The sequence below is a fragment of the Bufo bufo genome, chromosome 9, assembly GCF_905171765.1.
Source record: "Bufo bufo chromosome 9, aBufBuf1.1, whole genome shotgun sequence".
In the NCBI taxonomy this organism is placed as follows: Eukaryota; Metazoa; Chordata; class Amphibia; order Anura; family Bufonidae; genus Bufo; species Bufo bufo.
In genome coordinates this window covers 10,366,268-10,378,564 of record NC_053397.1, presented here as the reverse complement: position 1 = coordinate 10,378,564, position 12,297 = coordinate 10,366,268, and the positions used below count along the sequence as shown (strand labels likewise).

Sequence of the window (12,297 nt, the reverse complement as noted above, 5' to 3'; positions counted from 1 at the left end):
AAAGAGGCTGAGATCCATTAAAAGTGTTGTATGGGATTATAAAAACACGCACAAGGAAACAGCGCCACTCTGGTTTTGGGTTGTGTCTGGTATTGCAGTTCAGCTCTATATACTTGAATGGGACAGAGCTGCAATACCACGCCCAACCTGTGTGCAAATGTGGTGCTATTTATGAAAATGTTGTACAATGCCTACTGTACTCTGCTGAGTGGAGACCCTACATCTTATGCCCTGTGGAACAGAGCAGCATGTTCTATAGACAATGAACCAGCAGGGGGTGACAGAGCTCTGCAGCTTTGGATGTGACTGGAGTCCCATACATGATGACACATTTATGAGGTCTTAACAGTAAGAGATCAGGATTGTATTTATTTCCCAGCAGGAACTTAACTTTTGGGTTTGCAGAAATTGCAGTTGCATCTAGACCCTGGGGTCCCACATGATAGGGCACCGGTACTATACATGATGTGACGGCACTATTTTAGGTTTCACATTGGATCCCAGGAGCTTCTAGGGCCCCTTCCTCTGACACCCCATCTTCATGACTCTTACATACTGAGAAGGCCACTTCATGCTCTTTGAGCTGCTTTTCTCAGAAGTCTCCCCGATTGCACATTGTCTCCTTCCCCATATGTCACCTGCATGATGGATGGCCTGGCCTTAGAGGTGGGATTAGCTATGAAGTCATTCATCACTTAATGTCAATAGGTTGCCGGGTTATGTGTAAAGTCGTCGAAGAGACATCACGTAGGTCTGCAGGGCAGACATTTGTATTAAAGGGCAGACCAGGAATTCTGCACATAGAACAGAGGCAAAGTGTTTGCACCACCCCAACATCTGAATGTGAGAGGACATGACATCCCATCAGCAGCTATCTTCTGAACTGGGACGTCCTCCTCTCGGGGTCTCAGCACCAGGGAGATTCTGAAAGCGGGAACAATTGTTTTCTTATGTCCTCTCCAATCTCCACACCCCAAAAAGCAGAATACAGACCCCAGACCACCGTCATCTATGTAGACTTTAGATAAGACTCCCAGCTACACAAACCCCATCCCTTATTGTATAAACCACTGCCTCCATCTAAACAGACCCCTGACTAGAACCGCTCATCTACACAGATCCCAGACCAGAACCTCTCATCTATACAGATCTCAGACCAGACTCCTTATCTATACAGACCCCTGACTAGAACCGCTCATCTATACAGACGCCAGACCAGACTCCTTATCTATACAGATCCCAGACCAGAACCGCTCATCTATACAGATCCCAGACCAGACTCCTCATCTATACAGATCCCAGACCAGAACCGCTCATCTATACAGATCCCAGACCAGAACCTCTCCTCTATACAGACCCCAGACCAGACTCCTTATCTATACAGATCTCAGACCAGACTCCTTATCTATACAGATCTCAGACCAGACTCCTCATCTATACATATCCCAGACCAGAACTGCTCATCTATACAGATCCCAGACCAGAACCTCTCCTCTATACAGACCCTAGACCAGACTCCTTATCTATACAGATCCCAGACCAGGCTCCTCATCTATACAATTACAGACCCCAGATCAGAACTTCTTATCTACACAGACCTCATACCAGACTCCTCATCTATACAGACCCTAGAGCAGACTCCCTCCTCATCTATACAGATCCCAGACCAGACTCCTCATCTATACAATTACAGACCCTAGACCAGAACCTCTCATCTATACAGACCCTAGAGCAGACTCCCTCCCCATCTATACAGATCCCAGACCAGGCTCCTCATCTATACAATTACAGACCCCAGATCAGAACTTCTTATCTACACAGACCTCAGACCAGACTCCTCATCTATACAGATCCCAGACCAGACTCCTCATCTATACTGATCCCAGACCGGACTCCTCGTCCTAGACCAGAACCTCTCATCTATACAGACCCTAGAGCAGACTCCCTCCCCATCTATACAGATCCCAGACCAGACTCCTTATCTATACAGATCCCAGACCAGAACTTCTTATCTACACAGACCTCAGACCAGACTCCTCATCTATACAGATCCCAGACCAGGCTCCTCATCTATACAATTACAGACCCCAGACCAGAACTTCTTATCTACACAGACCTCAGACCAGACTCCTCATCTATACAGATCCCAGACCAGACTCCTCATCTATACTGATCCCAGACCGGACTCCTCGTCCTAGACCAGAACCTCTCATCTATACAGACCCTAGAGCAGACTCCCTCCCCATCTATACAGATCCCAGACCAGACTCCTCATCTATACTGATCCTAGACCGGACTCCTCGTCCTAGACCAGAACCTTTCATCTATACAGACCTTAGAGCAGACACCCTCCCCATCTATACAGACCCAGCCCAAGGCCCACTTATCAGTACACATCCCAAACAAGATCCCTCCTTCTCTCCATAAACCCTGTCCAGACCACAGCCGTGGGTAGAATATATCTTCATATGTGCACCCTGATGCAGCACCCAGTGCCAGATCACAGGGCTGGTTTCTGCAACGCTACCTTCAAGGAGATTTTGCCAGTGACTGTGAGATTTGGCAATTTAACCGGGAGGGGGGGGGGGCTTTTCTTCCTTTCTTCCCACAGGTCGGGTGCGACCTGAACGCTCTGTAAATGCGAGGGCCAAACAAAGTATGACAGGGAGGGTTGTGCTGAATGACATACATGCTGGATCCACCAAAAAAGTATGAAATTAAGGTAATCTGCCATCAAATAATCCAGAAAGTCTGTACTCCAGCCAGAATTTGAGAATATTCTGTTCTCTCGCTCCTTGTGCTATAAATTCCCCCATAATGAGAAAGTGAGAGCAGAGTGTTAGAAATGTTTGCAAATTTATTAAAAAGGAAAACTTTGGCCTAAACATTAGTACTCTGCCCAATTGACACTTGACCTTTAGATCTGAGGTCTCCCATTTCTCTGGATCATCTCTGAGATGTTCTACACCTTGATTGGAGTTACCTGTGGTAAATTCAGTTCATTGGACATGATTTGGATGACACAGCCCTGTCTATATAAGATCTCACAGCTGACAATGCATCAGAGCAAAAACCAAGCCATGAGGAGGAAAGAACTGCCTGTAGAGCTCAGAGACAGGATTGTGTGGAGGCTCAGATCTGGAGAGGGGGGCAAAAACATTTGCATACCTCACAACTTTCGAAAAATTGCAAAAGGGACCACTAGACCACGCCTCTAACTCCTCGCAAAGCATAACTATACACACCAAGTCTCCTTAATGCCACCACATAGTAATTATTCCCCCTTTGCGCCAACACACAGTAGTAATACCCACACTGTACCCCCTTCACAGTAGTCATGCCTATATTTGCCCCATTCACAGTAGTTATAGACAGATATATGCCACTTCACAGGAAGTAAAAAAAAAAACAGTAAATATTCACCTGCTTCTTCCGATGATCATAGCTCAGTGGCCGACGCTCCCCTGCAGCAGGATACTGTTATACACCACGCTGCTGGTCCGTGGAGGAGCACAGAGGCTGACTACGGGTGATGTGTGACAGTATATCGTGCTGCTGCTGCTGGGAATCGTCAGCTGCTGAGCTGAATGGTGAACGGCTCTCTGCTTCACTATTAAACTCAGCTGAGAGTGGGACCTACCTCAGCTGTCAGGGACCGCTGGACAGCCACTGAAATCCGGGCCAGTTGGAAGGTATGCATTTGTGCTGCACTGAAAGTTCCCAAGAACACACTGGTCTCCATTATTCCTACATGGAAGAAGTTTGGAACAACCAGAGCTGAACACGCCACCAAACTAAGTAATCAGGGGAGAAGAGTTGGTAAGAGAGGTGACCAAGAACCCAACGGTCACTCTGGCTGAGCTCCAAATATCCTGTGTGCAGATGGGAGAAACTGCCAGAAGGTCGACCATCACTGCAGCCTCCACCAGTCTGGGCTTAAAAAAAAAAGTGGCCCTATTTTGTAGGCAGGTCCAAATTAACAGAAGGCGGGGCAACACAAGTGGACGGGCTCAACAATACCATAGTGTTAAATACCATCCCAGCAGAACCAAATAACACAGTGTAGCACATTATCCTGCCCTAAAAGCTGTCCCTCTTTGGTAGTCATCAATAGCAACCATCTTCTGTCCTGCTCCAGCTGTCTATGGAGCAGGGGGCATAGGAAGTGAGTTGCGGCCATGCAATGGGTGGCCTCCTCCAGGGCCCTACTATAAATCGCGTCCCAGGTGTAGGAAATGCAGAGTGGAGTAATTGTGCAGCCCAAATGTCTCTTTATGTGTGTCACAGTGCTCCTACCTGGATACCGCTGGACCCCAGGCTTTGGCTCCAAAGCAATAAATAAAGGGTATTGAGGGATTAAGGAAGAACTTGAGTCCAGACCTTGAGATGAAGTTCAATGGCAGCTTTACCTGAGTAAACGTTTTGCCAAAACAAATTTTGAGGCTTTATCTTGGTTCCAGCAGGCTTTAGCATGAATCTGGCAGGCAAACTCAACTCTGCTATATCAGTTTTTATCTGACTCTGCTGTACTGACAGGCTTAAATAGAATCTTTGCTTTCTTCTTGATGCTGCACTTTCTCTCTGTAGTCTGACTCTAGGTGATGCCAGGGAACTTTCCTCCTGGCTCCTGAGGCTTCAAGCTTTGGCCTCCATGGCCAGCAGAGCTTAAGGTGCTGTGGCTGGTGTGGGCACATCCAGCAGAGACGTGCCCCTGCACACCCTTCCCCTAGCAGGGGGTAAACTAGACTGACTAGAACTTCTGCCCCACCCTTCCTGCAGGAAGTAGGACTCGCCAACCTCTCTCCAGGCACATTACATATGAACAGTTACATAACATTAGAAATGCACAGTGTATAGGACCTGGAAATTAGATGACATGAGGTTAGACCAATAGAGATAGTAGCAGGGTGCAGAAGTGGTAACATCACTCTGGGGTGTTACAGCCACAGCAGTTGAATACATGAGGGCATGTGTGGTCGCTGGCCGAGTACATGAGTACTGTTGAGAGCTCATTATATACCCGGTTAGCAGCAGAGAGGAGGGCTTGGGTGGCCCCTGGGGCATCAGCCCACCGGGAAATTTCCTTGTAGGCTCTATGGCCAATCCACCTCTGCCTAAAGGCCTCTAAGCCTGTGAGAAAGAAGATTCTCTGCTCTGATGAAACCAAGACTAAACTTTTTGGCCCCAACTCTAAGGTCCCTTGCAGACAAGCGTGAGCGGAATAGGTCCGGGTGCGTTGCGGATGCGCTCAGTGAAAAATGCGCGATTTCGCAAGCAAGGTCATTCAGCTTTGTCTGTGATGGCGTTCAGTTGTTCAGTTTTTATCGCGCGGGTGCAATGCGTTTTGCATGTGCGTGATAAAAAACGGAATGTTTACAAACAACATCTCTTAGCAACCATCAATGAAAAACGCATCGAAGACGCACTTGCTTGCGGATGCGATGGGATTTTCACGCAGCCCCATTCACTTCTATGGGCCCAGCGTTGCGTGAAAATCGCAGAATATAGAACATGCTGCGATTTTCACGCAACGCAGAAGTGATGCGTGAAAACCAACGCTCATGTGCACAGCCCCATAGAAATGATTAGGTTCGGATTCTGTGCATCACGCATTGCACCCGCGCTGAATACTTGCTCGTGTGAAAGGGGCCTTAGCGTCACGTCTGGAGAAAACCAGAACTTATAGCACAAGGAGTGAGATGGCAAAATGTGAGAAACGTGACCCCCATCATTCAGTTATGTCTAGGCTGAATAAACTGGGATTTGCACTGCAGCCCCATGTCGCTTATCATTGCTGCTTATCTTGATGATTCATGAGGGCACTCCCTGCATAGTAAGATTGTAGCGGGACAGGATATAGGGGCTATTTACAACCAGGCATGTGCCCACCTTTCTGGAGCCAGACCGCCCCACATCTTATCTCTTGGCTATTTTCACTTCCCATTTATTTCAGGCATCTCCAGGTATTGTTTTTGTTATCAGCCCCCGGGTATTTGTCCTGAGGAATCTGCTGGTACTTGAGCTGCTATAAGGCTTCGTTTACTATTGAAATAACAGTAACTCAGTGTCGCCCCCTCTGCTTAAGAAGAAAAACTGCACCGCAGATGTTTCGTCATTGATTTGCATATTAAGCCTGCATGCAACTTTGATGTAGGAACAGAATGTTTCCTATTGACTTTGTTACAGTAAATGTACACGTAAAAGTGGTTTAACATTTTTTTTAAACATATACAGAGCCAACTTTTTGCTGCTTTTTGGCCTCTAAGCTGTCTTTCTCTATACTGCTGTTTATGCAATGAGCCTAGGGACTTGCTGTATGTAAGCAAATTCAAATATATAGTAGGTATACAGCCAAATATACGTTTTATCTGCAGCTAAAGGGGGTGTAAAGGGCTCCTGTTACTTATGGGGCCCCCAGGCAGTATGGCGGCGCAGTGACTGTCATGCTGTACAGAACGGCCTCACTATACAATCAATACGTTATATTGTGTGACATCCTTTATACAGCAGGAGGAATAGTTGCCGCATCTCAGCTTGAGGGTACAGTTGTTGCATGGGGGCCCCACAGTTTCATGCTATAACCCTGCAAATCTCACCGTTATCAACCACTGCACCAATATGAACAGAATGATTAAAGGGGTTGTCCGGGTTCAGAGCTGAACCCGGACATACCCCCATTTTCACCCAGGCAGCCCTCCTGATGTTGGCATCGGAGCATCTCATGCTCCGATGCGCTCCCTTGCCATGCGCTAGATCGTGCAGGGCACGGGCTCTTTTGTTTACAACACACTGCCGGGCGGAAGCGCTAAAGTCCGCCCATCAGTGCTGGTGACGTCACCGGGCTCCCTGGCAGTCCTATGGAGAGCCCGGTTCATCACTGGAACTCCTGAAAATGCCTTTGCCCTGCGCGATTTAGCGCAGGGCAAAGGAAAGCATCAGAGCATGAACTGCTCCGATGCTCAAGTTTGGAGTGCTGCCTGGGTGAAAATGGTGGTATGTCCGGGTTCAACTCTGAACCCGCACAACCCCTTTAAGTATAGAAGGTAAATTTTGAAAAATACAAACTTTTTTTATTAACAATGATTTGGTGCAAATGTTATATTTGATAAGTAACATATTTGCAGAACATCATCAATATCAGAGCTTTATTAGGAGCCCAGTCACATTATTATGTTTCATTTAGAAGATTATTATCATTATTTTTGGTATTACTGTCATTATTTTTTATTATTATTGCTATTATCATCATTATCTTTAGAATCATGTTTTTATTGTCATCATCATTTATTAGTATCATCATAATTTTTTTTATTATTATAATTCTTTATTATTTTTATTGCACAATTTTATTTGCACATCCGCTTCCCCTAAATAAGGCTCAATTCACACATCTCTAAAGTGTTTTGCGGATCCATGGATCTGCGGATCCGCAAAACACGGGCACCGGCAATGTGCGTTCCGCATTTTGCGGACCGCACATCACCAGCACTAATAGAATATGTCTATTCTTGTCTGCAATTGCGGACAAGAATAGGACATGTTCTATTTTTTTGGGGAACGGAATTGCGGACCCGGAAGTGCTGGTACGCAATTCCGTATCTGGGCAGCACATCGTGCTGCCCCATAGAAATTAATGGGTCCTAATGGTTGGTTTTCAGTGTAACAATTGCTAGAAGTAATGACGTCCTGTCTTGAAGGCATCTATCTTGACCCCCTCATTTCTGCTTAGGGGGCTATCACATCTGCAGGGGCACATATATGAGTAGGCACAAATCAAAATTTCATGTATAGATATAGGTATTGAGTCCACATTGGGTTCTGTTTACACATGGCAGATTTGTTTGCAGAATTTTCTGCTACTACAATTCTGTTCCATTCATTTAAGGTTGTTTAGTAGCAAGCATCCGGATTCCTGCAAGCCACATTCAAAAGAAGGAATTTCTTAAAAAATCTGCTATGTGTGAATATAACCTAATGTTGACTCACTGTATGAATATACCACCATATAGTCTCTGGATAAATAGTACTTCAAAAAATATCCTTAGTCATACATCACCCGTATGCACTGCATAGGTTCATACAGTGCCCGTCCACATACAGTGTTCCTACCACATTGTGCAGAGTCCTACACATTGTTCAGATAGTATCATATTGTGATAATACTGAAGCAAACAGTACCTGAAGTGTGCCATACCAACATAGAGCAATACAGTGCCCCATTGTGCCAAACAATACTCAGAGAGTACCATACTTTACCCACATATAGCTAAACAGTGCTCAGAGAGTGCCATACTATACTACATTGAGCCAAAGAGTGCTCAGAGACTGCCATACTATACTACATAGAGCTAAACCATGCTCAGAGACTGCCATACTATACTACATACAGCCAAACAGTGCTCAGATACTGTCATACTATACCACATAGAGCCAAACAGTGCTCAGAGACTGCCATACTATACTACATACAGCCAAACAGTGCTCAGAGACTGCCATACTATACTACATAGACCCAAACCATGCTCAGAGACTGCCATACTCTACTACATAGAGCTAAACAGTGCTCAGAGACTGCCATACTATACTACATACAGCCAAACAGTGCTCAGAGACTGCCATACTATACTACATAGACCCAAACCATGCTCAGAGACTGCCATACTATACTACATAGAGCCAAACCATGCTCAGAGACTGCCATACTATACTACATAGAGCCAAACCGTGCTCATTGAGTGCCATATTTTGCACACATAGCCATACAATGCCCACAATACACCATGGCATGGATTGTGCCATTGCTGTGCTTCCAGTGAACCCTCCCTTGTGTGCCCATGCTCTCATCTATTAATGTGTATGGTTCAGGTATGTTTTTGTCATATTTCTGTATGTGTATGTTTTTCAGCAGTCCTATGTAAGACACTCCATATATACATTATAATACATCGATCATAAGTCCTTCCGATTGACACACCTGGCTCTGCTATATCTGTATGTATATAATCAGCATGTCTGTGTGTATCTGTACAGGGGCGCAGCTGTTGGGGGTCACACATGAGCCCTGGTGCCTAAGGGGACCCAAGGGTGTACAAGTTTGCATTGTAGCCCCAGGAGCTTCACTCTACAACCCTTTAACTGTATATCATCAGTATCGTTACCCTTTTTGGGCTTAGCCCCCTTATGAGCTATGCGTACTTATACATCTCTGTCTTTCTTCCCGCAGCCTCGCTCTTCATCATCGCCATGCTCCTGGGGAGCCTGAACAGCTGCTGTAACCCCTGGATCTACATGCTCTTCACCGGTCACCTCTTCCACGACCTGCTACAAAGCTTCCTCTGCTGTTCCGCCCAGTACCTGAAGTCCCAGCAGCAGGGCAGCGACCTGAGCGCCAGCCGGAAGAGCAACTCCTCCACCTTCGTGCTGAGCCGCAAGAGTTCAAGTCAGAAGAGCATCACCCAGCCGTCCACCCTGTGAAGGCCCCAGGGACACTGTGGCCCTTAGAGGGCCCGGGGTCCATGGCACAGACTGGTCTAAAATCAGGGCAAGGACTGCGATCTGCAGGGAATGCTACTGGTTCCGAGCATGTAGGAACCATCAATATGGAGGCCATGTATGCGGGGGAGGGGGGGGGGAGCAGTCATTTTGTCACTAGATGGGTCTGTACGATCCTTGGTTATGTTTGGTGCCTTTGATGGCATTTATTAAACTGATCTCCTACCCCCCATCATGGCGCTGGGGTCCCTGAGACAAGAGGTCTCCATCCTCGACCTGGCGCCGCTGATCCACAGGGATCACCTCAAAACAGAGCCCCAGTTCATAGTGGAAAGACGTATGATGCTCTGCAGCTTTCAAATGCACTTTGCCTTCCAGTTCTGCGACATTTTCAAGATCTCTGCTTGCTGTCCCAGAATGGGAATGCATCGCACACCAGCACTTGTCCGCTGGGTGAGCGAGACATGCCTTCAGCTTGTTAGCAGGATCGTTTCCAGTCACTGACAGCCAGCGGAGGCTTTGAAAAAAATAGACAAGGAGCTGAAACACAAAGATTAATGAAACCATCTAAAAGCGGAACTGCCCTTGTTGCCCATAGCGACCAACCACCGCTCTCTTGAAAAGTGAAAGCTGGGCTGTGATTGGTTGCTATGGGCAACAGCTTAAATGTGGGGGAGAAAGTTGCAAAACTTTTTTTGTGATAGAACAAGCTTTATTTACAGAAGATGTGACAAACAAGCGCAGTGTGTGTGAATATGACCTAAGGTGAAGTCCCCCTTTAAGCCACAAGTGATATTCGGGTACACAGGACTGTGATTTGCATTGTATGATACCTCAGGTGACTTTTCACGGACACCCCCTGCTTTACACGACCAGCTCGACCCTAGTTAGCCGCAGGCTGTCCCCTGGGAGTCTTTCACGGACGCTTTTCCACGCAATTTGTCATAAATTACTGTGTAATTATCATTTTTGTAAAAAAATCGCCAAGATATCTCAACAGGCCACAGCACTGCCATATTCATTACACGGGTGACCTGCAGCGCCGCATGAATATTACGTCTTTGTTTACTTAAAGGGATAATCCAGTCAGATTATAATACCCATAGCAACCAGTCTGACCAAGAACGTTTGGTTGCCATGGGCAACACCGCTTATTTCATAGGCCCCATTCTAGTGTGGAAACCAGTTCTGGAAACCAGTTACCCTTGGCAACCAATCAGGTGTCGGCTTTCATTTTCTAACCTGCAATGACCAAATAAGAGCTGGTTGCTATGGCAGCACCCTAGGCCCCTCAGGTATGAAAAGGACAGCCCATATTAACCAATCAGGTTGCTGCTTTGATTTACTAACCAATAATGACAAAAACTAAGAGCTGTAATCTGATTGGTTGCTGTGGGCGTTAGCTCCTACCATCCAATCAGTTTGCTGCTTCCACATTCCAGCCAGTGCTATATCAGGTGAAAGCTGATTGGTTGATGAACACTGGTACAGACAACCAATCAGATCACAGATTTCATTTTCTAACCATTGGCAAAATGTCAGCTGCGATCTGATTGGACAACACCCTTGGCTTGGTTTATGGTCGCGGTGCCCTGACCGCAGGCGTTGTGGCGTCACCCCGTCACTGTGCGCTGTCGCTTCACGCTGCTTCCACTAACACAAAGACGCTAATTCTGATTTCTGCGTAAAATGTGCATTTCTGTATATAAAATGTTTGTGCATTTTGTTTTGTGCGCGGTGCTCCGGATGGCGTTCAGGGAACTGGGCATTGAAACGTTAGCCTACTGTTAACCTCTCCAGTGCCGGGGAAATCTCTTCAAGGGTCTATGGACATAAATGGTGGGAGGCGCTGCTGTGAACCCTGTTAAGTTTGAATGTAAGTTGACACGTGGCTGGTGCGGCCATTTTGGACCACTATTCCGTACTGTGGGGTTTACAATGGAAGTTTCACTGCTTGGAAATGAGTGAACTGCGTTCTCAGCAACATTCATTCTGCAAAATGGCCGCATCCATAACATGCTGAGGAAAAAAAACGCATTGGACCTTGAACCGATAATTTCATGGTCAGCAACCAAAGCGATTGCAGCGCACCTTGTTTTTTTTATAGCAGAAGCACTTTTGTCCTGTCACGGATTATTCTGAGAGTTTTATTTTCTGTCTTCTACATAAATGATGAGATATTGGATCTATCTTTAATAAATCGTGTTCTTTACCACCAGACGCCATCGTTATTTGCTTTGTGTTTCCTGTGGACAGAATGTTGTGTGGAAATACGTGTCAGTCTACACTGTCCTGACAGAAGCGATGAGAGGGGAAGGGTTAACGGGGGTCACTTTCATCATATGAGGTGACGCTGTGGTTATAGCTTTACTTACTGGTTTCTAGAGGAAGACTGACACACTGTAACGAGCTCTGCACCAGCGTCAGGACACGAGCAGGATGGATGTAAACATGTCTGTTCCCATTCACTGACTGCAAGCACAGATCTTCAAAATAGTATACATACGATATACAAGCTCAGCACACTCCTCTCCTGAAATCCTCTGTGCTGCTGGAAACCCTGCTCCTTCCACTATGTAAAGACTCGTTCAGACGACCGTATGCTGTCCGCAAAAATGCATATCCGTTTTTTTGCAGATTAGATGCTGTCCCATTCACTTCTATGCACGGCTCAGCAAAAAAGATGAAACATGTCCTATAATTGTCAGTGAAAATCAGGACATGGCCCTATTGAAGTCTATGGATCAGCAAAAAAACGGAATGCAATCCTTTTTTTTTGCGGACATGCTGAACTGTCCGCAAAAA

At 46.2% G+C, this 12,297-nt stretch overlaps 1 protein-coding gene across 1 annotated transcript in view; it reads left to right on the top strand.

Moving 5' to 3' along the window:
* The window catches only part of OXTR (oxytocin receptor), a 49,786-nt gene extending 37,985 nt beyond the window's left edge, over window positions 1-11,801 (top strand). The window contains exon 2 of the mRNA XM_040407200.1: window positions 9,224-11,801. Within this exon, the coding sequence (XP_040263134.1) occupies window positions 9,224-9,474 (251 nt within the window). The 3' untranslated portion in view covers window positions 9,475-11,801. The remainder of the gene's footprint in view (window positions 1-9,223) is intronic.
* The last annotated feature ends 496 nt before the right edge of the window (window positions 11,802-12,297 follow it).